The 24,854-nt window shown below is 36.0% G+C and overlaps 1 protein-coding gene across 1 annotated transcript; it reads right to left on the bottom strand.

Moving 5' to 3' along the window:
* On the bottom strand, positions 1–24,826 carry LOC131858983 (leucine-rich repeat extensin-like protein 5). The gene is made up of 3 exons (XM_059212485.1): positions 24,706–24,826; positions 22,676–23,207; positions 1–352 (listed from the first exon to the last, which is right to left on the bottom strand). The coding sequence occupies exons 1-3, from the start codon at positions 24,824–24,826 to the stop codon at positions 1–3; spliced, it is 1,005 nt and encodes a 334-aa protein (XP_059068468.1).
* Positions 24,827–24,854: the final 28 nt, after the last annotated feature.

The following is a 24,854-nucleotide window of genomic DNA, read 5'->3' as shown; positions in this document are numbered from 1 at the left end:
TTATTTTTCAGCCTCTTCTCTTGTCTTTTGGATTTCTTCTCTCATTTTTTCCAGCTCCTCAAGCCTAGGACCTACTGCAGATGTTGAATCCTGCATAGCTAAGTCATTTTTCAACTTAGCATTTTCAATAAAAATCCTTTTATGATCAACAATTAATGCTACATGTAAAGCTTTAAGTTCATGTTGCTTCTCTTGTTCTTCCACAACTAACTTAGAAAAATGTGTAGCATGCATAGATACAGTAGCTGCCTCTGATGCAAATGTATCAGATAGAGTCCTGACTATTGCTTCACCTATTTTATGCTCCATTCCTTTCAAAACAACAGGATTGTATGTACTAGGAGCCTTAGACCTTATAGCAAATGTTGTTATGCTCAGGTTAACTCCAGACCCATGCTCTCCAAATTATTGTGCATATATTGGGTCTTCCTGCCTCATTATTTGATCTAGGACAAAAAAATTCTCAATGTCCAATCCTGGTACCAGGAGAATGCCACTATTCTTTACTAATTATCTCCCTTCTTCAGGAGTGCATTTTATGCTACTCTTATCAAAAAAATTGATTTCTACTTGAGATAGATCCTTGAGTTTCTTCCTTAGCCAAAAAGATTTAAACTCATCTGTATTAACAAAATTGTCATCTAACATGAAAATTTTAGAGGCAATAACCCTCTCATTCGTGACTTCTTCCTCAAGGATCACACTGAGGATGATTGCCCTATCCAAGTCCACTAAAACTTATGCAACTTCATCTTCTTTGAATGCATCATGAGGGGATGGTGGTGGCACATTGATGTCATCTTCTTCCATTGTGATATCAACAAAGTCAAAGATCTTTGATTTCCCCTTTTCCACCTTCCTGATTATTTTGGGATCTAGTTGCTTTGCTCCTTGTGGTCCTTGTTGTAGTGCATCATTTGAAGATTCTCCCCTCAAAACTTATTTTCCCTTATATTTCATTGAGGGATCAGATGTGGGCCTTTCCTCTTCTACCCTGCCAAGTTGTTTGGCTTGCCTCTAAGCCAACTCATCTTCAATCAATTTATCAAACATTATGACTTTGCAAGACATCCTAGCAAAGTCATTGAGGATGTTGACACAAAATCCCTGAAATTCAGGGTCCTCTTCTTTCCTCTCTCTCCAATTTGCTCAAACAATTCTATTTCCTTCTTCTCTACAATGCCTCAAAGGGGTATGCATTTTTTATCAAGCCTTCCCTCTCATAAAAATGGTGATTGAAGCCCTTCACCCTCAACTTATTTGTTCTTACATCATTTATGTAGCCTTCAGGATCATAGTGCCTTGCTTGACCCATCTTGAGTCTGTAATTATTTACCAGGAATTCCTGCACTTTATCAAGGGTGTCACACCCTACATTGAATTCAGTATGTCTTATCATTCGGGGGAGATGTTGCCCCTTATTTTTTGTTCTTACTTGTTCCTTCTCTAACCACAACATTTACCAAATAAATTCAATGAATGCCAGTCGTGGTGTGACTGTGATGGGCAATACATGAGGAGATTGGTTGCATCCATAGACCCTTATTAATGTATAGTTGGAGTAGAAGAAGAAATCCCCAAAATTATGGGTGAAGGCACCCTCGGGATACTTTATGTACTCAGACCTGGCACTCTTGACCCTTAAAACCTGTATAATGTCCTTTGGGAGCCTAGTTAGTTTAGCTCCCATCATCATCAAAACTCTCATGACAAAACAATCAAAAAATGCACAGTAATGTGAATATTTGGACCCCTTATCCCATGTTTGGGTCCATCTCTGTACTGCCCAACTTCTATGTGTGTTTGGCTCAAAAAGGTTTACCTTGAAGGATTCTTCCCATCTAATTATGTTATGGTAGAGAATTAAGTGGCATAACAATAAATAATGTTTGAATTTCAAACCTTCCTTGAGGTTCCTTGCTTTAATCAATCCCTCATGCAAATTGTCCTAAATAATCTCAGTGAAATCATATAGCTCATTGTAATCAGCATGTTGGATTCTTATTGTCATCATCATATAATCTACTGGCATCACTGTTGATCCACACTCTTCTCCCAAAACTTGACAAAGGGCATAGTAATTTTTTGTGAAATAGTCTTCAAAAAGAGTGAGGTCAACTAGAGGCTCCATCTCTGAGTTCACAAGGTAGCTCTTTCCTCCTTTATACAATTTTCTTAAAAAGAGGGGCAAAATATTTTGCTTTTATAAGTCCCTCTTAGCATGGTATTCTTTCCTCAACCCGTCATTGTTTATTCTCCTCGGAGCACTCCTATCCAAATCAAAACACTCAATGATAGCCTCCTTTGACACATCCACCAATCCATGGCTTGTGGCCATTTTAACTGTCATGCTTTGATGATGATGATTTTTAGCCAATTGTTTGACTAGCATTGGCTCCACAAAAACATTAGGGACCACCAATTTACCCAGATTCAGCCTCCATGGGTTTGAGACTGGGATATACTTATCCCTATTTTCATAAAAGTTTTAAAATATGTCCCATCCTCTATTATTGGTGTGGGCATCTTTGCATCCATACTCATTGTCACCAAATGCAACATTCATACCTTCCTGCATTGTAAAGCCTTGAAACAACTCCAAGAGATCCTGGTGGAGGTTCCTTCCCTCTCTTTTCTTCCTTTGATCCATTTCCTCCAATTGTTCCTCCACTTCCTTCTCAACTTCTTCTATTGTCTTTACTGGAGCCAATGGAACTGAAGCTTCTACAATCTGCTTAGATTGAGAGGGAGCTTGTTCATCTTCTAGAGAAGTCTATTTTGTTTTCTTAGGAGCTCTAGTTGTGGCCTTCTTAATAGGGGTTTTCCTCTTTTTAGGCTTTGATGCCTCACAATGTGGGTTTGATGTTTTTGTTGGTGTGATCTAGGTAGATGAGGCTTCTGCAGATGGTGCTTGAGCAGGGGGCTTTGTAGTTGGCTTTCTCCTCTTTTGAGTGGGTTTCCTAGTTTTTGAGGAGGGGTAGGGTTTTCTGATGATTCATCATCGATTGAAACTACAACTATTTTAGCTACCCTCTTCCTTGAAGAACACAAATGGACACTGAGAGCGGGGGTTGAATCGGTGTATTTTAAAACTTTGTTAAGTGTTTAGATTATAAGGATGTAATGCAAACATAAACACACACACACACACAAGAGAATATCACATAACACCAAATGTACGAGGAAAACTCAATGTGGGAAAAAAACTCAGTGAGAATAGCTACTGGAGTCTACTGCTGCAATCTAGCCTCACAGGTAAATTTAAGTACAATATGTTTTAGGGTACCAATCCAAGGAGCACCAACCCCTGATATTCTGAGCACCAACTCAAGGAGCACCAACCCCTAGTTTAATGAGAACCTACTCAAAGGAGCACCTACCCCTACTCTAAGAACCCACTCAGAGAATACAACGAGTGTAAATTTCAAATACAAATCAGGTACCTTGTTGCAAATGAGGTTTTGCAACTAACTTTTGTTCTGCTCTCTCTGAACTTTGTTTTCAATCTCTGCTCTCTGCCTTCTGTCCTTTTCTCCTCTCTGCAACTAGTTCTCTGCTCTTCTTCTATGTTCTTTACTCTTTGTCTTCCTTTTCTACCTCACACAGTGTACATAACTCACTACGTTATCTGCCCTGGCTCTGTTTTTTTTAATATATAATCTTTGGTTCTTGTTGCTCTCTAACTCTTCGTCTCTACTAATTATCTCTCTCTTACTGCAATTGCTTCCACTCTCTAACTCCCTCTATCTACTCTATTCAATAATGCACACCTTTTTAGCACTTCACCTCACACTATCAATCGACTTCTAGAGTTGTCTTTATTTCCACCACTATCTCTATCTCATCTACTCATGTCAAATCACATCAAATTACCTTTGCCTGCAGTCAGCTCTATGTATCAACAAGATTTTATTTTGTCTTCAGTATGATCTCAGACTATCTGTTCACATTAAATGTATTTAATCTATCTTCAATTCATTCTGTACATAGATTACCAAACTTAGTAATCTTAATCTGCTCTTCAAGGATACGATCCACAGTAGATTATATTTCCCTCCTTGGATCAACCACTTGCATTGAATGACCCTACTCTGTTTTCTTCCCTTTGTCTAGCTCTGTTTGGTTCACTTTCTATACTGGGTTGCTATTTTTAGCAAGCTTGATATGTTCAACAAATCTGATCCTACCTCTGTCAATCATCTCGATCTCATCAAAAAACTACAATAGGTTCGCCATTAATGAGATTATTATCCTCTATTGACCTACCCAGATAGGATCGACAACTACCATATTGAGATCCATGGTCACCGACTTCTACATATCTAATTTGTTATGTCCACCAAGGAGCCACATGTCTTCATATTATTCATCTAGATTAGATGGTCAAGGTCGGTCAAATTCCATGTTGACAATCGGGCTGCTCAGATCAGTTAATCTTCATGTTGTGACTAACCTTTGTGTTATACGAACATGTTGCATGTATTAGGTTGATAATAACACTTATCCTGATCTACTCTGTCAAGTGGACTTTTCTTTCCTCATGTTCACCGTCATAGTTATCTTGAACAAGAACCTCTAGATCAGATGACCACATACCAGAATTACCATTAACTATCAACATAGGAAAATCATGTTGAAACGACAGTATAAGTCATTCTGATGACATACTGTCAACCTCCCTTTATTGGCATAGGTATTCCAAAACTCAAACTCCATGGTGACAAACTTCATTAGCATAGGTTACTCCGATGAGAACCTCACCTTTGATTTCCCTTATCGCCATAAGCTATCCTGAAACACAATCTCCATGTTGACACACCTTATCGGCATAAGTTACCCTGAACACAACCCCATCAAAACAACCAACACTATCAGATTAACATTCGGACACTAACTCGTCAATACAAACTTATTTCGATGACCCATCATAAACAAGCATCGACATAGCTATTCCAAAATCGCATACCCACAGTCCTTCAACATATCAGCATATGTTATTCTGATAAACTTACTAAGGGATCTTCTCTTCATTTTCCTCTATCGAAATAGTTTGGTCTATCGCCATAGTGGGAATTTGTCATTCCGCCTTCAATAGCTACTTTGATACACATCCTCGATCTCTTGGTCGACATAGCTATTCCGATACAATGATGTCAAAGTAGTTTGTTTTATTGATTTTACACAAAATTACTACTTCGCCTATGTTCAGCTATTCTGATAAGATAACTTCACCTGCACAACACTTGATCGGCTGAGTTATCCTGATATGATAACTTCACCTGCACAACACTTGATTGGCTGAGTTATCCCAATATGATCACTCTGCAACCTGCAACACTTGTTTCTTTGCATCCTCCAACACTCGTTTCTATGCAACCTCTTGGCATCCCTGCAACACTTGTTGACATGTCATGAACCGTATTTTCGATAATGTTTTATTAGGAGAAATAATGTAGGTTTTTATTTTGGAATTGAAATTGAAACAAATATGAACATTCGTTTTGATGATAATGTAGTTTGTATGCAAATATTAAGAAATGATGTATGCATTTTACTCATGCAATATGTAATTAGATAGCTAGTATTATCTTAATTGGGGATCATCATTACTAATGAACTATTGAGTGCAAGTGATGCAGGGACAAGTGAACTAAGATGAAGGCGAGAACAGGACTCGGGTAGAGTTGTTTTTAGCTTATGACTTCGGGTAGAGTAGAGGAATCTCACACACCACAATAGAAAAATTGTTTGTATTATGACTTCGTCGATGCATTATTTTAAATTGAAATGATTTGAGTAAAAGTAGTCCTTACATTGATTTCATATATATAAATGACTATTAGTTGAAAAAATAGAGTTAATAAATTAGCGACTTAACATTCCTATTAAATATGATTTAGAATGCAAATTTTATGATGATATGATTGCAACTGTATTTAGTTGATTATTGTTTTATAAGTTATTTTTCATTGGAAAATGAGAATAATGGTCTCGTCGATTTAAGTAATAGTTTACACGTATAAATTTCATATTTAATTTAATGAAATCGATCAATATATATATATATTAGAAGTTTATTAATATCATAGAAAATCAAATTAGAATTTAACTATTAATGATTAAACTACAAGTGTTAATTATAAATATGTTATCGGTAACATTAATGTTTATTTTACCAAAGGTGGCGGATGTTTGTTTCACAAAAGGTGGCGGCGGCGGTTTATTGGTCGACTAGTAGAAGTCGACAAAGTTGACTTCCCCCACCAACTTGCAATTACACCCCATGAATGGCAGATCACTCCTCTTGGATTGTCGAACAACCATTGTTAATGGCTTGTGAGTGATGGGGGAGGGAGTAAATGGGCATGTAGTGCCATGGCGTTATGAGTATGCAGATCTTCCATGATCCACAAAGGCAGTTGGAAGACTGTAGTCTCCACGATGATGGTGGAGAAGACCAACCACCCTTCCATGATCCAAGGAAAATCACTTTAGAAAACATCACTTGGCCTCCCACCACTCCAAGACGTGTCGACAAGAGCGACAGAGAGAACTGGAAATACTTTGGGAAGGAGAAAACATGGAGTAGTTAAGTATCAGACCTGTCTATAATGCAACCAAGATTACAATTTCATAACAATAACTGAGCCTTAGACATAGCAGATTTCATAGAAGAAAAATAGTATATATAGAGGCATAGGCTCGATAGTTGGAGTGAGGAAAAAGATATAGAGAAAGATAACAAATAACAAGCTGGAGCAGAGAGAAAGATAGTAAAGTTAGAAGAGAGATTAGAGAGAGAGCACTTTAGAGTAGAGATAGAAGGAAAATAGATAGGTGTTTGGAGGAAGATCTGGTAGAGAACTCTTGAACCATCGAGGAAGAAGTAGGCCAATCTAGAGGAGGCACGAAAGAGTTCACTCCAAGCCAGTATCAAAGCGTAAGGAGGTAGGATCTTCATTTTGTTTTGGTTATTTTGCACTAAGAAATGATAGTGAAATAGAGCTTTGGTTGTAGCATAAGATTTTATTTATGATATTCCATGTTTATATTGAATTTATTTTATTATTCTTTGGATAGACATAGAGGGAAAATATTAGGTGGTACATGGAATGAAATAGCTAAGAAATGCAGTTATATTGTTTAAGAATGGTAAATAATGCTAATGGGTTAGAAAAGATATTCATTTAAAGAATGTGTACTCAAAGCTAACTCATTTATATGAAAATAATCATACTTGCGTTACACCTTATTCGTATTTTTATACTTATTTGATTTATTTGATGCAATATGTTTGCTTCTCAAAATTGTGAAATTGTTATTCTGTGAAAGATTGTTTGCAAATAGGTGAAAGTAATCAAATAGTGCTTTATTTATGAAATTATTAGGAAATATGTTAATCCTTTTAGTCAAAAGATTGTATTCTTTATGGAAATGTATTCTTGTTTTATGAGAACTGAGCTAGATAGGCTTGTGTAAGGAAAGTTACCTTCCAGGACGGGTGCCAAATATAGAATTTTAGAGAGAATAGTTGCTTTTTTCAAACTATCTATTTTTTCTATGCATGGCATTATACTCGGACGAGTAATGAATTGAATAATCCATTGAAATAGATGAAATTCTTTTATTTATGTTCTCTACAATATCCTTGATTGATATTGCTTGTTTCTTAAAAGAATTAGAAAAATGAAAATGCTTATATCATCTAGGCACACACCAGATTCCATATTGTCTTTCGAATTCTTTTGTTAAAGCAATTCGTGCAGGGTCGGGTATTCTTGATTGACCAAGAATTATGGGGAAGCGTAAGCTTCAAGGTTGGGCGGAAAAAGCGTCTGAATCTTGTTCTCGTCTTCATTCGATGGACTAAAAGGAAGTGACTCAGATTGTAGATCAACGAATGTATCTTGCTTTCTTTATGTTTGTTTAAAACTTAAGGCATTAGAAAGCCTAAGTATGATATAATGATATGTAATGAGAAATTTGTACCTTCCATTGTATATGAAAATTTTATTTAACTCCTGGATATCTATGATTGTTATATCAATTTATTAAACTTGTTTTATATTATGTATGAAATAGACTTCTTGATTGATTTATGAGTTTATTTACGAAATTAGAGTAGATTATGTCATATAGAGTAATTTACGTCTTTACATGACATCAATGACAATAATGCCAACATTCCTCTTTGGCTTAGGAGGGTTCTCCTTAGGTGGGGCACTTGGTTCAAGCTCAGGGACAATACTAGTAGCAGCAGGAGGGTAGGGTTAATAGCAGGCACATTTGCAATCATTGGCAAGGAGTGGTTGTAGTTAGTGGGACAACATGGATAATTTCAAGAGCAGAGGAGCTTGTGCCTTTGAAGCAAATGAGGTGGGAGCACTAGGGGAGGATGCCATCTTAATTCTTCAAAACAAGGAAAGAGCACAATTCAAACTAACAAGAGATTCTCGTAACTAGGAAAATTAACACAATTTTATCTTAAAAACACCCCTCGAATAACAAGACACAACCTTTCAGAATGGAAATGTATGGTTCTAACAGTTACTTACTGGTTTCAGGACGCAATTTGGTGGCTCTGGTTGCACTGGTCCGCTCTTCGATCACCTTGAAATCACTTTGGTCACTCTATGAATGTTGTGTGCTTTTTAAATGACCTTTGAATTTTTATTTTATGGTACATACATTTGTCACCATTAATTCATACATGTATGGCATTTTGGGTTAGTGACTTGAAATTTGAATTTGACCATTGATTGCACAGATGAACGATCGAGATTACCCCCTATTTGTCCTTTCACTATTGACATGGCATGTAATAAATCATCTTTGTTCACCTTTGCGAATTCTGAGAGTTCAAAAAATTTCATTCTCTAAAGTTTTCCTCTCGCGGGATAGCAAGGAGAACTATGCTCTTCCTTTTTGATTACCCTGCATCACCTTCCTGAAATGGATTATTCTCCTGCGGGAAAAAATCCTTTCACAATCACTACACATCCTATTGTCTCATGATGTAGCATCTTCTTTCTTAGGAGGACCCATCGCCCTTTGTTCTTTGTTCCATATCCTATCGCTGCAAGATAGTGGGGGCAACTATTCCTATATATCCCCCTTATCCTACATCACACTTCACGGACCTCACTTAGCCTTGTGGGGTAGCACTCTTCCATCTTTCACACATTCTCTTTTGTCCCACAAGTTCCCTTGTTCAACTTAATCTGCTTCAGCTCCTATCTTCATCGTTGTGGGGTGGCGAGGAGTATTGAATTCCTTAGCTTTTACATTCCGCACCACATTTCTTATTCATGTCAAGATCCTACGGGGTATGAACTTCCTTTGATCGCCTTTGTTCCCACTGTCCTGCATGGGCATCAATCTTCTATTCTTTGTCTGTAAAGGAATCTTGACTGTCATTTTTTCTATCACCACGGGATAGCAGGAAGAACACACTAGACCAACACCCCCTTCCCCGCGTTGATACTTCTCTTCATCTTTTAACCTTGCAGGATAGAAACTTTCACTAATCCCTATTGTTCTTGCCAACCGCATGGGAATTGCATTTCAGTGAAGGACATATTGGCATTGTACTTTATTGTTGTCGCGGGATGGCGGGGAGTACACACTTAATTTATCATTTCTCACCTCGCGTCACCCTTTGCTGGGTCTTTTCAATCATGTGGGATAGAAAGATTATTAAAACCTCACCCTTCCAGCTACCCCACATGGGGCTTTTGTATTCTCTTTCCTTTACTCCTGGTATAAAATCATTGTTGGTCCCACGAGATGGCGGGGACCATCAAACTTCTTTTAATACTTAACCCGCAATGCATATCTTTCCTTTTTGAATCCCCACAAGATAAAGATAACCTCACCTTTTCTAAGGATCATGCGGGATAGTGGGGAGAACTACGTTCTTCCCTCATGCTTAGCCCGTAGCATTTATGAATGCAATCCATGAGCTTTGCGGGGCAAACACCTCAACAAAATTCCCTAGTTCCTGTTGTCCCATAGGGTGATCCAAGTACCTTTTCAATTCTATCAAAATAGCACCATGTGGGGTAAGTATTTCCTTTGTTTCCAACTTGATTTATTAACCCACATGGACAAATTTCCTAATATGGTGGTTGAGCAGGATAAGCTTTGTTGTTAGTGGTAACACTTCCCACTATCCTGCGCGACCTGAGACCATGACTTACAACTATCGCGGGGTAGAGCCCTTGGCACCAGAGTGTAGATCCCACTATCCCACACGATCAAACATATAGGGGTTGTTACTTAAGTGAATTTTAGTGCACGTGGAGACTTGTGAAGGGTAAAAGGGGTCATGGCCTAGGTATATACTAGGGAATTTTAAACATTGATACCTAGGCATTGAGGGCAAAATATAGAACATGAAACATAGATATATTTGAATGACCAACCTGATAAGGAGACTAGGCACACAAGGCCGGTAAATTGATGATATGGACCCTTCAAGTGACAACTTAAATCATAAACACCAGCTATCAATGGTCAACTGCAGAATATAACAGGGTCTGGGAAAAACAAAAACATTAACATACTTTCAAAACCCATGTAAAGCCTTGAATCCCTAGGCTTAAAACACACTTAGAGGGTCCCTAAAGGCAAAACTTTGATACCTCCAACACACCACTCGACAATATGGAACCCTTAGGTCCACCCCACCATGCTCATGGAGATAGTCACGTGGCCCAAACAATCATACACATGTGCGGGGGAAGTAATAGGCTCACACAAAAGCAAACATAGAGTCAACACTCAACATCAATCACAACAACAAAGTAAGAATCATAATGCCATAACAAGGTTGAAACACCAACAATGCATCACCAATAACATAAAATAATAGTCAAGAAAGAATGGGTTCCTAAGCAACAATAAACAATATCAAAGGAGAGGAAGCATCCTCAATCGACAACAATAAAGTCAAGAAGGCACCACCAAGAGCAACACTAAACTTGCCATCCGATATACATCACAACAAGAGAATCCAATTTCCTGGCAACAATAATTCACAAGGCACTACTCACATCTACAAGGCTAGGTACATGTAGAACAAGAGTGGCCCAAAGTATCATTGCATAGCTCAAAGGGATGGGTCACACGGAATTGAGTAGTCCTCTCATATGGATGAGGGGACTCGATCATGCCAGATCAACGCCCCATGGACAATCGGGCCTTCCCAACTCATCCTTAGTCCATACAAGCACTCAAGCCCATGGGAGGTGCATACACTCAATCTTATTTAATGTATTGTCCCTTTTGAACACACAACACGACTAAGAGGGGGGTGAATCAGTCTAGATCTTAAACACAACTTTATATATTATATGTAGGCACCTAAAATTGTCCTAGCCTAATTAAATAAAAAAATTATATTTATTTAAATTATCCTTTCCCTAAATTAAATAAATATTTTTATCTATTTAATTGGTCCCACTTCCTCTATTAATTAAATAAAATTTTATTTATTTAATTAATTCATTAGCTTTTTCCCTCCACGACGCTTGTCATTTATCTCTTAACTTTATCCTAACTACCTTTCTAATATTATATCATTTTCCCTACCTACCCTTTAATCCTAGTAGACCATTTATCCTTTCACCTCTTAATCTTATCCCTCCATTTTCTAAGGTGTTCTCTATATAAGGGGATTCCTTCATCCTTTCATAATCCTAAGCTAATCAGTGATCAATCAATCTTCATGCGATCAAGCAACTTCGCAACCACAATCCGTTCTTTGTTTAGATCTTGTGCACACATAAAATTTGAGAGCAATAATATCAAACAAGATGAATGGAGATAGGAAACAATGAAGATCAAACCCTACCAAGCATGTGAATGGTACAATCTTTCTATTTTGTTGTGATTTGCATGTTTTAGGTTCTTCCTTCGTGTATGGTGGATTCTTAATTGTAGAAATAGGGTTTTATGTGGTTGGATCTTTGTTGGTTTTACAATAGTTTAATCTTCCAAATTTCATCGTATACATCATCTATTCAACTTGAAACCATAGCTAACATGTTACTTTAATGAAATCATGAAAGCACAAAACACAATCAACTCATGAACACCATATTTGCGTGAAAAAACATAAGACGGAAAAAACCATGGTGAGAATCACACTCATAATATAGATATAAATGATTACAATGATCACACCACAGGGTAGAGAGCTCACATCTTCAGATTTGCTAGCTAAGGTGCACGACCTTAGGACAAGATACAAAGAACTTGCACAATTGAAATTCACTGCTTCAGGGCAAGATACAAAAAACTTCTAAGAGAGACACATTGTCTTCCAATAGGAATAGTTGAACTAAGAATAAATAGGATCTCCTGATCATGATATTGACCTTGAACCTCTATGTCAAGTTTCTAATATCATGATAAATACATCTAACCCCAAACTATGTTACAGAACACTACCAAAGCTCTTCTCAACTAACTTTATACACCTTTTCCATCAAACTTGTCTACATACCATTCACATCCACATCACATAATTTTAAACACATCCCACTATTTTGTATGATTGAACATATAAATTTAATCATCCTTATATACAAATATATTCATTAAAATTCTCAACTTGGTCAGCCCAAAACAAAGTATATAAAATTACACGTACTGGGTCATCTAGACCAATAATATATAATGAAGTCCACTCCAGAGAAAGAGAGGACCCAAAATAAACACCAAAAATCCTTCTAAATTGGTTCCAATGAACCACATACCCCAACACATCTTCCAAAGCAGATTACAAAAGAAACATGTAGATATAAAATAAAACTCAACAACCAGTCAGCCCAAAAGCATCTTTTAATGCAAATTACCTAATGCAGATCTCCACACATCACAATGAGACCCAAAACAATATTATAACTCAACCTTTAATGCATATTTAAACCAAAAAATAACGATCCAAACAAGATAATCCATCCAGACACGCTTAGACCCAACACAACTAACCATACCAAGCACAAACCAACATAACTCACTTGTGGAATAAAAACAATACCAAATATTTGAATTGGAACATTGCACAAACCAGATAAGCATTTCCTCCATACTACAACATTTTAACTCAATATCCAAAAGCCACCAAGCAAAATTTCAGACTAGTTTCATAGATACTCATTGTCAAAGAACAACCAAAGAACCTGCAAACTTGATAGTACACCACACAAAAAGTTAACATTATATAGAAATTTTCACATGATACTCTTCACAATCCAAAACAAAATATTGTTCCACTCGGGCATTAAATACTCTTCCCTACATATTGAAACCTGTGCTACATTGATCTTCCACGAACTCCTCATGTGAGCACAACATCTTCACCAAACAATATGACAACGTCTAAACACTCAATACCAGACCAAATATACCACTGAACATCTATCACCAACTGTAGTTTACACGACACAAAGAACATATCAAAACCAAACCACATTCAAACAAACAAGTTTGACATCAATGACAACATAATTGAGATTTACAACAATCTCCCCCTTTGTCATTAATGAAAGTACCATCTTCTACTAAAATCTCTCCCACTTTGACATCAAAGACAAAGGGTGCACATTTGAAAATAGTCACTTTCTTTTAGAGCTCTCTCCCCCTTTGCAATACTCCTCTTAACTCTATTATCCTGACACATTATCTTTCTCTGATGCATGTAATACTCTCCCCAATAGGGACAACTCCCATAACTGGAACACTACATTCATCACTGCTTCCCTAAGAGTAGCCACAACATAAATCTAGAAGACAAAAGATAAGCCTTGAATCTCCTCCTAGAAAGATGCACCACATCTATGCATCTAGGCAGGGAAAGGAGGGGCAATAACCCCTAACTTCAACCTAAGATATTCAAATGTGTCTTTCACCAACGCTTTAGTAAATATATTTGCAATTTTTTTTTTTTAGGTACATACTCTAATGTAACCTCTTTCTCTACAACCTTCTCTCTCAAGAACCGATACTAGTTAGAAATGTGTTTAGTTCTTGAATGCATTATCAGGTTCTTTGAAATGTTTGTAGCACTAGCATTGTCACACATAATGGGAATTGCTTCATCATACATTACTTTGATATCTCTATGAGTCTACTTCAACCACATAACTTGAGTACAATAAGTACAACAAGGTGTTGCTGAAATATATTATGCTTATGTAGCAGATAATGAAACTGAATCTTGTTTCTTTTCTTACTTAACCAAGAGACCAACCCATCTCTCGAGAAAAATGCACCTCCACTTGTGCTTCTCCTGTCATCTACACATTCAACCTAATCAACATCTATATATGCCTTTAGTGTGAAGTCACAATTCTTTTTATACCATAATCCATAATCTGAAGTTGCCTTAAAATATTTGAATATTGTTTTTACTACTTGATCATGTGATTGCTTCATATTAGCCTGAAATCTTGCAACTAGACAAACAACCTACATAATGTCTAGTCTAGACGCAGTCAAATACAATAGCCACCAATCATAGGTCTATACTTCTTTTGATCAATATCTAGAGATTTATCATCCTTACTTAACTTACAACTAGTAGTCATAGGGGTTGCAATTGTTTTATTGTTCTCCATATCAAACTTCTTTAACATTTCTTTAACATACTTGGTTTGAGATATAAAAAGTCCATTTTCTAATTGAGTAACTTGCAAACCAATAAAGAAAGACAACTCACCAATCATAGACATTTTGAATTCCTTCTACATTTCTTTAGCAAATATCCTACACATGCTATCCTCACCTCCAAAGATAATGTCATCAACATACACAATAACAATCAACAACTTAACACCTTCAACTTTGAAATAAAGATTGTTGTTTGTAGTACTTTTTTGAATAAATGCCACAACAAGTACTTATCCAACCTAGCGTACCAAGCCCTAGGGGCTTGCTTAAGTCCATATAATGCCTTCTTTAATTTTCAAATCATATCTAAAAATTCTGACAACTTGAACCCACATGGTTTTTCAATATAAACTTCTTCTTCAAGCTCTCCATTCAGAAGGCTGATTTGGCATCCATCTGATACACCTTAAAAAAATTATAAGTAGAAAATGCAAGAAATATTCTTATGGCTTCCGTCCTAGCTACCAGAGAAAATGTCTCCTCAAAATCTACACCTTCTACTTGGGAATAGCCTTTACATACCAGTCTTCCCTTGTTCTTTGTGACTTGTCCATCCTCATTCAACTTATTTAGGAACCCACTTAGTTCCTATCACATTTTTGTCCACTGGTCTAGGTACCAGTTCCCATGTATGATTCTTCTCTATTTGATTCAGTTCCCCTTCCATCGCCTTTATCCAAATTTTATCTTTTCTTGCTTCTTCACAAGACTCTAGTTCCATCTGAGATAAGAAAGAATAATTTTCCTACTCATTAGCTTCTACAACTTTCCTTCTAGTTTGAACACCATTGTTCTTGTCTCTGATGATCTAATCCTCTAAGTGGTTCTTTCGCACATACTTAGCTGGTGTCCTAGGTACTTGCTCATGTTCTCCTTCTTATTCAGTGCTTGTCTCGTCTTTGTCTTCAACTTCCAAATCATCTTTTTCTTTTGTAACACTCAATGCCAAACCAAATATACCATTGACCATTTGTCACCAACAATAGTTTTCACGATACAAGACCATATCTGGATAAGACCACATCCAAACCAACAAGTTTGACATCAATTACAACATAACTCAAATTTCCAACGATCCCAACCCTAATTTTAATCAATATTTTTACTTATTGCCAAAATGCCCAATGAGTTATCCTAGCAGCCCCTTTGTGCCCCATTGGACACCAGTCCCCTTATTGACCCTATTACCTACCCTGGGCTCAAAGAAATCCAATCCACGAAACCAAATGATGAAGATACCAATATGCAAGACAGTTGTTTCATCAATTGAGCTCAACGATCCTAAATAAACATTAAATAATCATAGTTACATTTCTATTTCGCATAAATAAAATTATATTTAAAACCACAAATTCCACCTTTTTACCAATTCAATTTGCTGGACTAAAACCATTCATAGAGACCATCTGCCATTGATGGACCTTCAAAAGGCTTCAAAATTCAAATTCAATCAATCAAAAATTCGAGAAAACCCAATGATCTATAAGTACATAACACTCCAAAAATGCAATAAAAATCACATTTCATCTATCCATCAAAATTTCGGCAGAGTTTCCCCATCTCAACCATAGTTTTCAAACTTGAAAGCATATTAATTCTAAAATCAAACAATAAATTCAATTACTCAATGAAAGACTAAATTGAAATGATGGAAGGGTTCTAAATCATATCATAAACCATTTTCAAGAAGATTTAAGCACTCAAACTGAAGAACGATGGAGAAAATAAGAACTCATAACTTCAACTTGGAGAAAACATCAAAACTAAATTTAAAGCTAAACACAATGAAATAGGCCACAAAAATCGGACAGCTTGTAGAGCTCACCCACACAAATATTTTGAGCCTCTACCCACAAAAATCCATCAAAAAAATATCCTCCAATCATCAATTCAAAATCTCGTGTAGGCTTTTTTTTTTTAGAGCAAAATGAGAGAAAAAAAATCAAGTGTAAAAAATCAACACCTTTCCCATATAAAACCCAATTGGCTTTTGAAATGAAAATGACAAAATAAGTAAATAATTAAAGAAAACTTTAATTCCCACATTCATAAACTCGCCTCAATAAATTACATAATAAAATAGCGTAAATAAGCCCTGTAAAAATATTCCAAAAATATCAAATAACCATTAAACAATTAAAATTCAAATAAATAAATTAAAAATTAAATATAAATTCTCCAAAAGTCCAAATTTAAACCCCAAAAGTCATCCATATGCCCAATGGGGTAAATGCAATTAAAACGAATATTCATAAGGCATGTTTCACATTTAAATATTAAATAAATGTAGTAATATCAAAATACTATTAATGCATGCACATCAAATGATGACAATTCATGTATGATCAACTATGCACAAACAATCCTTACTAGTCATTCATGAGTATTCATTGGGGTAACCTGACATTATCAAAATGGTAACTGGAGGTATAATCACATGAATTAAGGTAAATTGTCTAGATTAGGAATGACGGTATAGATAACTAAAATGCATTGTTAAGCATTCCCCAATTGGGGTCACATAATAACATTGTTAGTGACACGATATCTCATCAATCGATGTAACATCATTAAATGGAGCATGCCCAATCATTGCATCTAACATCGTTTTCACCATTAATTAAAACATAAAAATAACAATCTTCATTTTAATTAATTGCATTAAATAACAACATCAATATTATTTCATTGCATAAATAAATATATAATTAGCTCCCAAATAGTTAGCATCATAACATCATCTTCATCATATCCATCCACTAAATCTAACATGGAAGTCATCAATTATATCGATACACATTTAATCCTTTAACAAAATAAAATAACATAAACATAATTTGTTATTTTTATTCAACCAATTGGGTTAACATCACTTGTCACATTTCAATAGTTAATTGAACCATCGTTACTATCAACATCTCTCAAAATGCAGTATTGAATCACTGCATTAGTCTATCATAATCATCAAAGGCACAATAGGTCATCACACATCTCAATGCAACTCCATAATCATAGATCACCACAATTGATTGGAGATACAATTATAGTGAATGAATGAATACTTATAAAAGGATGAATGAAAGCTTAGGTGCAAAACCCTAATGCTAAAATTAGGAGAACTAAAGAAATGCAAAGTAGGAGCTAAATTAAGCTCATCAACAGGTACAGTTTAGCAAATTCTATATAACAAAAAAACACCTAAGTTTAACTTAACTAAAAAAGTAATAAAGGACCTAAATAATAATAAAATAGATAAATGTCCTAATTACTCCAATAATCTTGCATCATTCTTAGAATTGAAATTAACATTCCATCGTAGAAGAGCATAGAATCTTATTACAAGGGCAACCAAAACTTCTTAGTTGTGAATAAACTTGTTAAACATGAGGACACAACAGCTATACCATGTTTGTGTATGCACATAGAGTGTAGTGTTAGCACGTATGCGTATGCACATAGTGTAAATTGCTAGCATATATGTGCATGTAGATAGGGTGTAGTGATAACACACAAGTTTATGTATGTGGAGTGTGGAGGTGGCACCTATTCGGTGCATGTTGCAAAGAGGATAATCTACTCAGCCCTATACCTACCAATTTTATTTCTTGCAAGAAATGTTAATGCATGTTGGAGAGGCTAAACTGAAATGAATATTGCATTGTTTGGAATTGGAAAACAACAACATTGAATTTAATTTCATGAAGATCGGATTGGGTCAACGTTACCTAATGCTATGGTAAATAATGTCTCAAACCATAAGTAATATCCCAACTACGAGCACTCAACTTTTCTCATTCGCCAATGTAAAGGAAAATGGAGCCAATTTAGTTTTGTTATCCTTAACTAGATTGTGAATGATTTATCTATCCTATTCTTGTTAGAATCATTCTAACTATCAAGAACAGTAAACACGTAATGCATGGCCTTAAGCCACTTGTTAAACTTAAACAAATGGTCAATTAAGACCATTAAGTGTTTGTGAGTCTCAAGTCAAGTAAGGATGGGTGGACAAATGACTACACATATGACATGCTTTGTAAGCCTAAACAAAACCTTTGGCCAAGGTGGCACAAATTTCTGCTTGCGCTAGTTAGTTCACCAAAACTGGATATATTAGCTAGTCAGTGGGTCATACAAGTTAGTAGAAGTCTATTGTGTGTGACCAATTATAACTATGTAGGTATCTAAACGCCAGGCTTAGATGGCAACTAGATCTAGTCACGTGTCTGCACCCTTGTGAAGGGTAGGGCTAGTTCCAAAAGGAAGCTGTGTGGGGGACTGTTGGGTCCATGGTTAGAGGAAAGACACTTTAATGATGCTCTCCTTTACACAAAATATGTTGAGACTTGATTGGATTTTAGAACTATCAAGAAGATTATTGTAAACTCTAAACCCTACCTTGTTTTCTTACTTATGATCTTAAAAAAACAATTTGTTTATGAAAGAAGTAATAAAAGATAGATTCATTTACTTTCATATTATCAATTCAACAAGAATTTAATCCTTTACTCTATCCTTGTTATTATTGGCTAGCATGTTTGAGTATGCTAGAAGTAAAGTTCATGAAAGATTCTCTTACATTCATGTTTACATTTCATTTATTTCACAAAGCTAAAAAGTAAATTCACGGCTACTTCGATGATTCATGTTAAAAGTAAAACTATCATGCAATTTTTGTTAGCTTCTTCTTTTTGTTAATGTATGCAAAGTGTATATTTTCTTGTTGGTAAGAAGGTTACTGTCATGTATGGTATCAAAGGATAAAGTAAAGCATTAAATTATAAAATAACTATTAAATAACTGTACTAAAAAAGTCACACACAAATAATTAATATTCTAAATGCACTTTATGATCATAGTCTTCAGCCTCATCTTGAAGAATAAGAGCAATAACATAAATGTGGACAACATTATTAAGAACACCAGGTTCAATAAATTGAGCCTTTCAAGGATTTAGATGAGGATTCCTTCTCAAGGAAATGTTTGGATCCGAATGTGATATTAGCACACAAATAACTTGCAAAAGTCTTAAAGACCAACATATAGAAAAAGAAAGCAAGCAGCTTGGTTAACACAAAAATAATCAAATGAAAACCCCATCGACACAAAATAAGGTTAGGTTGGTGGGTGAAAACAATTTAACATAAGAAAGTACAAAACTATAAACATGTGTATATCTACAAAGAACAAATCGACCTTGAATCTAAACCCCAATAAGATCTAAAAACAAGATGATATAATAAAAAAAACAGATATATCTAAAACTCAATGAAATAATGATAAACCCCAAGGCAAAATCATAGATTTTGTAAGAAAGGTTCACAAATACACGAGGGAAATAACATGCCACTTGCATAAAATATCCAGATTAATTAAATATTGAGTCAAATAAATAAATAATCTGCCTAGACAAGGAAGCTATAACTAGAAATAATAATTACTAATATTAAATTTAAAAAATTAAATCACGATAGTTGGATTTTGGAGATGAAAAGCAATGCTAAGGATGAAGTAGGATTTGATTCACCATAGTATTGGATTTTAAAGCCTTGCTCAAATGGATGCTCAAGCATACGCAAACCAACTATAAGTTGACCTAGTTGAGATTCGTGCTCACAAACTCCACATTGACACTTGTAAAACTAATATCTAAACTTGCATCCATGTATTTTTTAAAATATTTTTTTACCATTGAATGTTTATCACCCCAATCTTTTGATATTCAATAAGTGTAAAAATTGGTGGTGTTCAGGGACACCTTTAGGGATTTGCTACATTAGGAGTGTCACATTCTTTGGATCAAGCCTACAACTTAGAGAGAAAATATCGAAGACAACAAGCAAGTGTGCAATGGATCTAGGATGATATGATGACATGTGTTGATGTCATTCTCTAATAAGTGCTCTATTCTAAAATATTTTCTAATAACTATTTTTGCATTCTTATATGATTCTTGGATTTCAAATGAATGAATGTTTGCACTTAAATACAAAAATCAAGAACACAAATGTGCACTAGGTTAGCTGGTAATGGCTAGTAGGAGGGATCCTACATGATTCATCTTGAATTCAAATTCTAAGAGTTAATGATTTAAACTCGTGTTTGTGGAAGTGACCTTAGAGATCAAGCCCATACTCAAATATTTGATTTAGGGTAATGAATATGGAATCTAAGGATCTTTACTAAATCTATGGAGATGAGTGATGATAAACTTGAGATATGGAGATACCATGTGTTAGATAATTGTAAGAATATGATAGGTTTGTAAACTTATTATTGCATCTAAAACAATTTAATCAAAGCAAACCCAAATCACAAGGAAAAAAGGTACGAGTAAACAACTTCTACCATTACATTTTTGTTTAAGATAGACTAAAAATATACATTAATTTCAATTTCTTAGCCAAAATTAGAATTTCATCTATATTTCTCAACACACCTCACTACTTTTAACAATTCAAGAGACTTGAAATAGACTCATAGAATTCCAAAAATAAAAAGGGCCACATATATTATAGGAGTTGAGAAAACACAACACCATAGGAGCCCAAATAATCTCTGCAAGCTGAAAAACCTGTTACAAGGAGAAGTAATGAAGCAAATCACAAAATGAAAGAATACACAGGAAAAATATGCTCCAAAAGATGAGAGCTCAATAATCTTCAAAATGTATTGTCAATAATAATCCTTCTTCATACAATGAAAAGAAAGAACTCAACCTTTAATAGGTCAAGAAACCCTAAAAGGAAAAACCTAGGTTTGCACATAACAATTAATTAAAACAATTAATTATATGCACCTAAAGTTAGCTTGAGTGTAAAAGAGATAAAGGGAAATCAAGTAAATACCCGAATACTCTAACACCCCCCCTTAAGCTAGACTTACGGAGAAGCTAAAACCTAGAACAACTACTGAAAGCATGAAAGATGGGTCCCGACAACAAGGCCTGATCAGGTACCCAAATACAATGAAATCTCTATGAACTGGAGAAATAGAGAAAACCACGTGGGAACAAAACTCTACTCCAAAAAGAGATAAAAAGAATATCACCGAAGCATGAAGAACATGCAAACTCTGTCGAAGAATAACTGTTGATCTGAAGAACATCCACTGAAATAGAACATGACCAGGTAGAGAAGACTATAATCTGTATGAGTGCCCTCAAATGACACTACTCGATTCAGGAGGCAAACAAGGCAAAACAACTGAAATCGAAGATACAGATGGCATGAGAAACCAAAGCTTGAAGAGCTGATCAATCGAACCACGGAAGCATTAGAATCAACAGGATAAACCTCCCCATAATGCGGAAGTGGGAGAGGGACAAGAACACTGAAAAGGACAGCCAAAAACAACTGCATGACGAAGAACCAAGAACATCAAAGGTGTTGAGACACATCATCATGAGGTGAATGTCGTGGAAGGAACACTCACTCGATAAAGGAAGATGGCAAACAACAGGCAAACATCAACCCCCTCATGACACTTGATCAATAGTGCATGTACAATAAGACACAAGATATGCAAGATTCCAAGTAAACAATGCATGATGGCACTTTATCTCAGTGCGTTTGCATAATTACAAGCTACAATGATAAGAAGACTGGAAATAGAAACTAGAATCAAAACAGAGACACCCTACTCAGAAAAGAGATCCTAGGACCTCAAACAACCACGATATCCACCAGAGTGTTGAAAAGCAAAAAATTGAATAAAATATGCATGGAGCAGAAGCTGGAAAAAAAAACTCATATTTCTGGAAAGTACACAGAACACGCTTTTCGAAAATATAAAGTTTTCAAAAAATGGAGGTCGGATGCTCATTCTACGTCCCTCGGAGTGCAAAAAAGAGATCTCACTATGATTGCAAAAAAACACAGTCAAGCAACAAAATTGGAAAAAATTACCAACACCATGAGGTCGACCTTGGAACCAGCTTTCCGACACCTATTTGTTTTCGAAAAAATGACTCCGTATGCCCAAGATAGGGCCAAAAAACCAAATCCCCCCCGAAAGAGCCAAAAAAGGGGTTTGGTGGCCAGTGGGTAGTCTGGTGGCCAAGGAGCGGTGCTCCGGTGGCTGGGCAGAGCATTCCTGGTGGTTGGGCGGAGCGGGTTGGGGTCGGGCAGCGCGGCGATCGGGCGTGGGCGATGGGCTGGGGAGCTGAGCGGCGGCTAGGGACTGAGCGACGACCAGGAGCTGCAGGGTGGCGGCTGGGGAGAGGAGCAGCGGCCGGGAGCTGAGCGGCGGGGGCCAGGGCAGAGGCCGCAGGCAGGTGGGGGCCGCAGGTGGCGGCGGCGGTGTAGAAGGCGGCGGGCGCAGGGAGTAGTGGCGGCCGGGGAGGCGGGGCTGTTGGGAAGTGGCGATCGAAGAGCAGCAAGGCCGTTGGAGGATGCCGGGCGACAAGGAGAAGACATCGGCGGCAGGGGCCGGAAACCGGAGGCGCAAGGTGTTAGAAAAGGATGGAGGGGCCGTCGGTGGGGCTGCAGGGGCCGGACTGATAGGTCTGACAGGCTTGTTAGTTTGGTACCCTGCGGTACCCAAAAAACTTTTTCCCAATTTTTTCTTTTAAAAAACCTTTTTTTTTGCTTCTTTTTTTTTTAATTAAAAAAGCAAAAATCCGGCCTGTATGCCGTAAAAAGGCAATTTTTTTTTCATTTTTTCTCGATTTGCGTGCCAGGGTCGTACGACCTGGATCTAAGAAAAAAATTCACCTAGAGGCTCAGGAACCAAAGTAGGTTGAATTTTATATGACCATAGGGGTTTTCGGGCTTTCTGAGCATGATGGTGAAGTCCGTTTAGGCCCAAAGTGCTCAAAAAAAGGTCAAACCCTAGGTGCATAAAAAACTTTCTGAAACCCCAGATCTGCTTTCAAAGCAAAAAATTCTCAAAACAAGAACATGTAGTTGCAGATCTGAAGCTCTGATACAATATAGGAGTTGAGAAAATACAACACCACAGGAGCCCAAATAATCTCTGCAAGATGAAAAACCTGTTACAAGGAGAAGCAATGAAGCAAATCATAGAAGGAAAGAATACACAGGAAAAATATGCTCCAAAAGATGAGAGCTCAATAATCTCCAAAATGTATTGTCAATAATAATACTTCTTCATACAATGAAAAGAAAGAACTCAACCTTTAATGGGTCAAGAAACCCTAAAAGAGAAAACCTAGGTTTGCACATAGTAATTAATTAAAACAATTAATTATATGCACTTAAAGTTAGCTTAAGTGTATAAGAGATAAAGGGAACTTAAATAATTAAACAAATAATATTTAATTAATCAAGTAAATACTCGAATACTCTAACATATATAGTGATTTTAAAAAGAACTCATATTCCTCAACCAAATTGAAGACTTTTACGTTTAGATAATATTTTTTTTCTCCAACAATTTGTAAACAAAATCTATTTACATTAAGTTTCTCATTTTAAATTGTTCATTTTCATAATAATTAGGAGTAAGGATGTGATTCTATGAAGGGCATTACGAAACTATTTCCATGGATTAGAGGTTTTAAGAGACAATTGTTTTATTATATTAAAATAATTTAAAAGATCTTATATATAAATAGAAATCCTTGCTTTTCAGTTTTCATATTTAAAGAGGGAACTCTTAGAATGAAATTAAAATTTTTAGAAGATTTTATCATTAAATTTAGATTCCTACAAATTAATTTAAGAAACAAATTTAAAAGAAAAAAATTCTTATTTAATAAACTCCCAAATTTTCTTAACTAGATTATTAAGTTCATCAAGATATATAACTTATGAAACTTAAAATTTAACGTTTATTCAATATTATAAAATAAATAAAATCACCTCCTTGAAATTCTCTTAAAAAACTGAAGAGCACCACTTGAATTTTTTTGGGTTTTAGGAAGCTCCCTTCCATGGGACCGCGGCTTAAGATCCCTTAAAAAAAAAAGCTTCATATATTTTCTTCAGACATTCCCCGCTCGATACAACGAAGTGAAGGCACCATGGGACACGTGGAGAAGAATAAATGGTGGATGTTAAAATGCACGGCCCGGATCAAGTAAAACCACGGGGAGCCGTCGATAACGCAAAAAAATCGGAGGGCGGAGAATTGTTCCTTTTCCCGCCCCTAAAATTTGAAATGGAACGGAGAAACGCGTCGGATTCATTTGCTTACCATATATATTCACAAGCAAT

The sequence above is a fragment of the Cryptomeria japonica genome, chromosome 10 (genome assembly GCF_030272615.1).
Source record: "Cryptomeria japonica chromosome 10, Sugi_1.0, whole genome shotgun sequence".
Classification (NCBI taxonomy): domain Eukaryota; kingdom Viridiplantae; phylum Streptophyta; class Pinopsida; order Cupressales; family Cupressaceae; genus Cryptomeria; species Cryptomeria japonica.
Note: the sequence above shows the minus strand (reverse complement) of the source record. Positions and strands in the feature narration are given on the sequence as shown.

Excerpts from the sequence above, each read along its gene's own strand:
- LOC131858983 (XM_059212485.1), bottom strand. The coding sequence starts at position 24,826 with ATGAATCCGACGCGTTTCTCCGTTCCATTTCAAATTTTAGGGGCGGGA. Across the intron at positions 23,208-24,705 it reads GGTTTTACTTGATCCGGGCC|GGTACCAAACTAACAAGCCT; the intron begins GTGCATTTTAAC and ends TGGGTACCGCAG. Across the intron at positions 353-22,675 it reads GCTCTTTCGGGGGGGATTTG|GTCTAAGGCTCCTAGTACAT; the intron begins GTTTTTTGGCCC and ends ATTTGCTATAAG.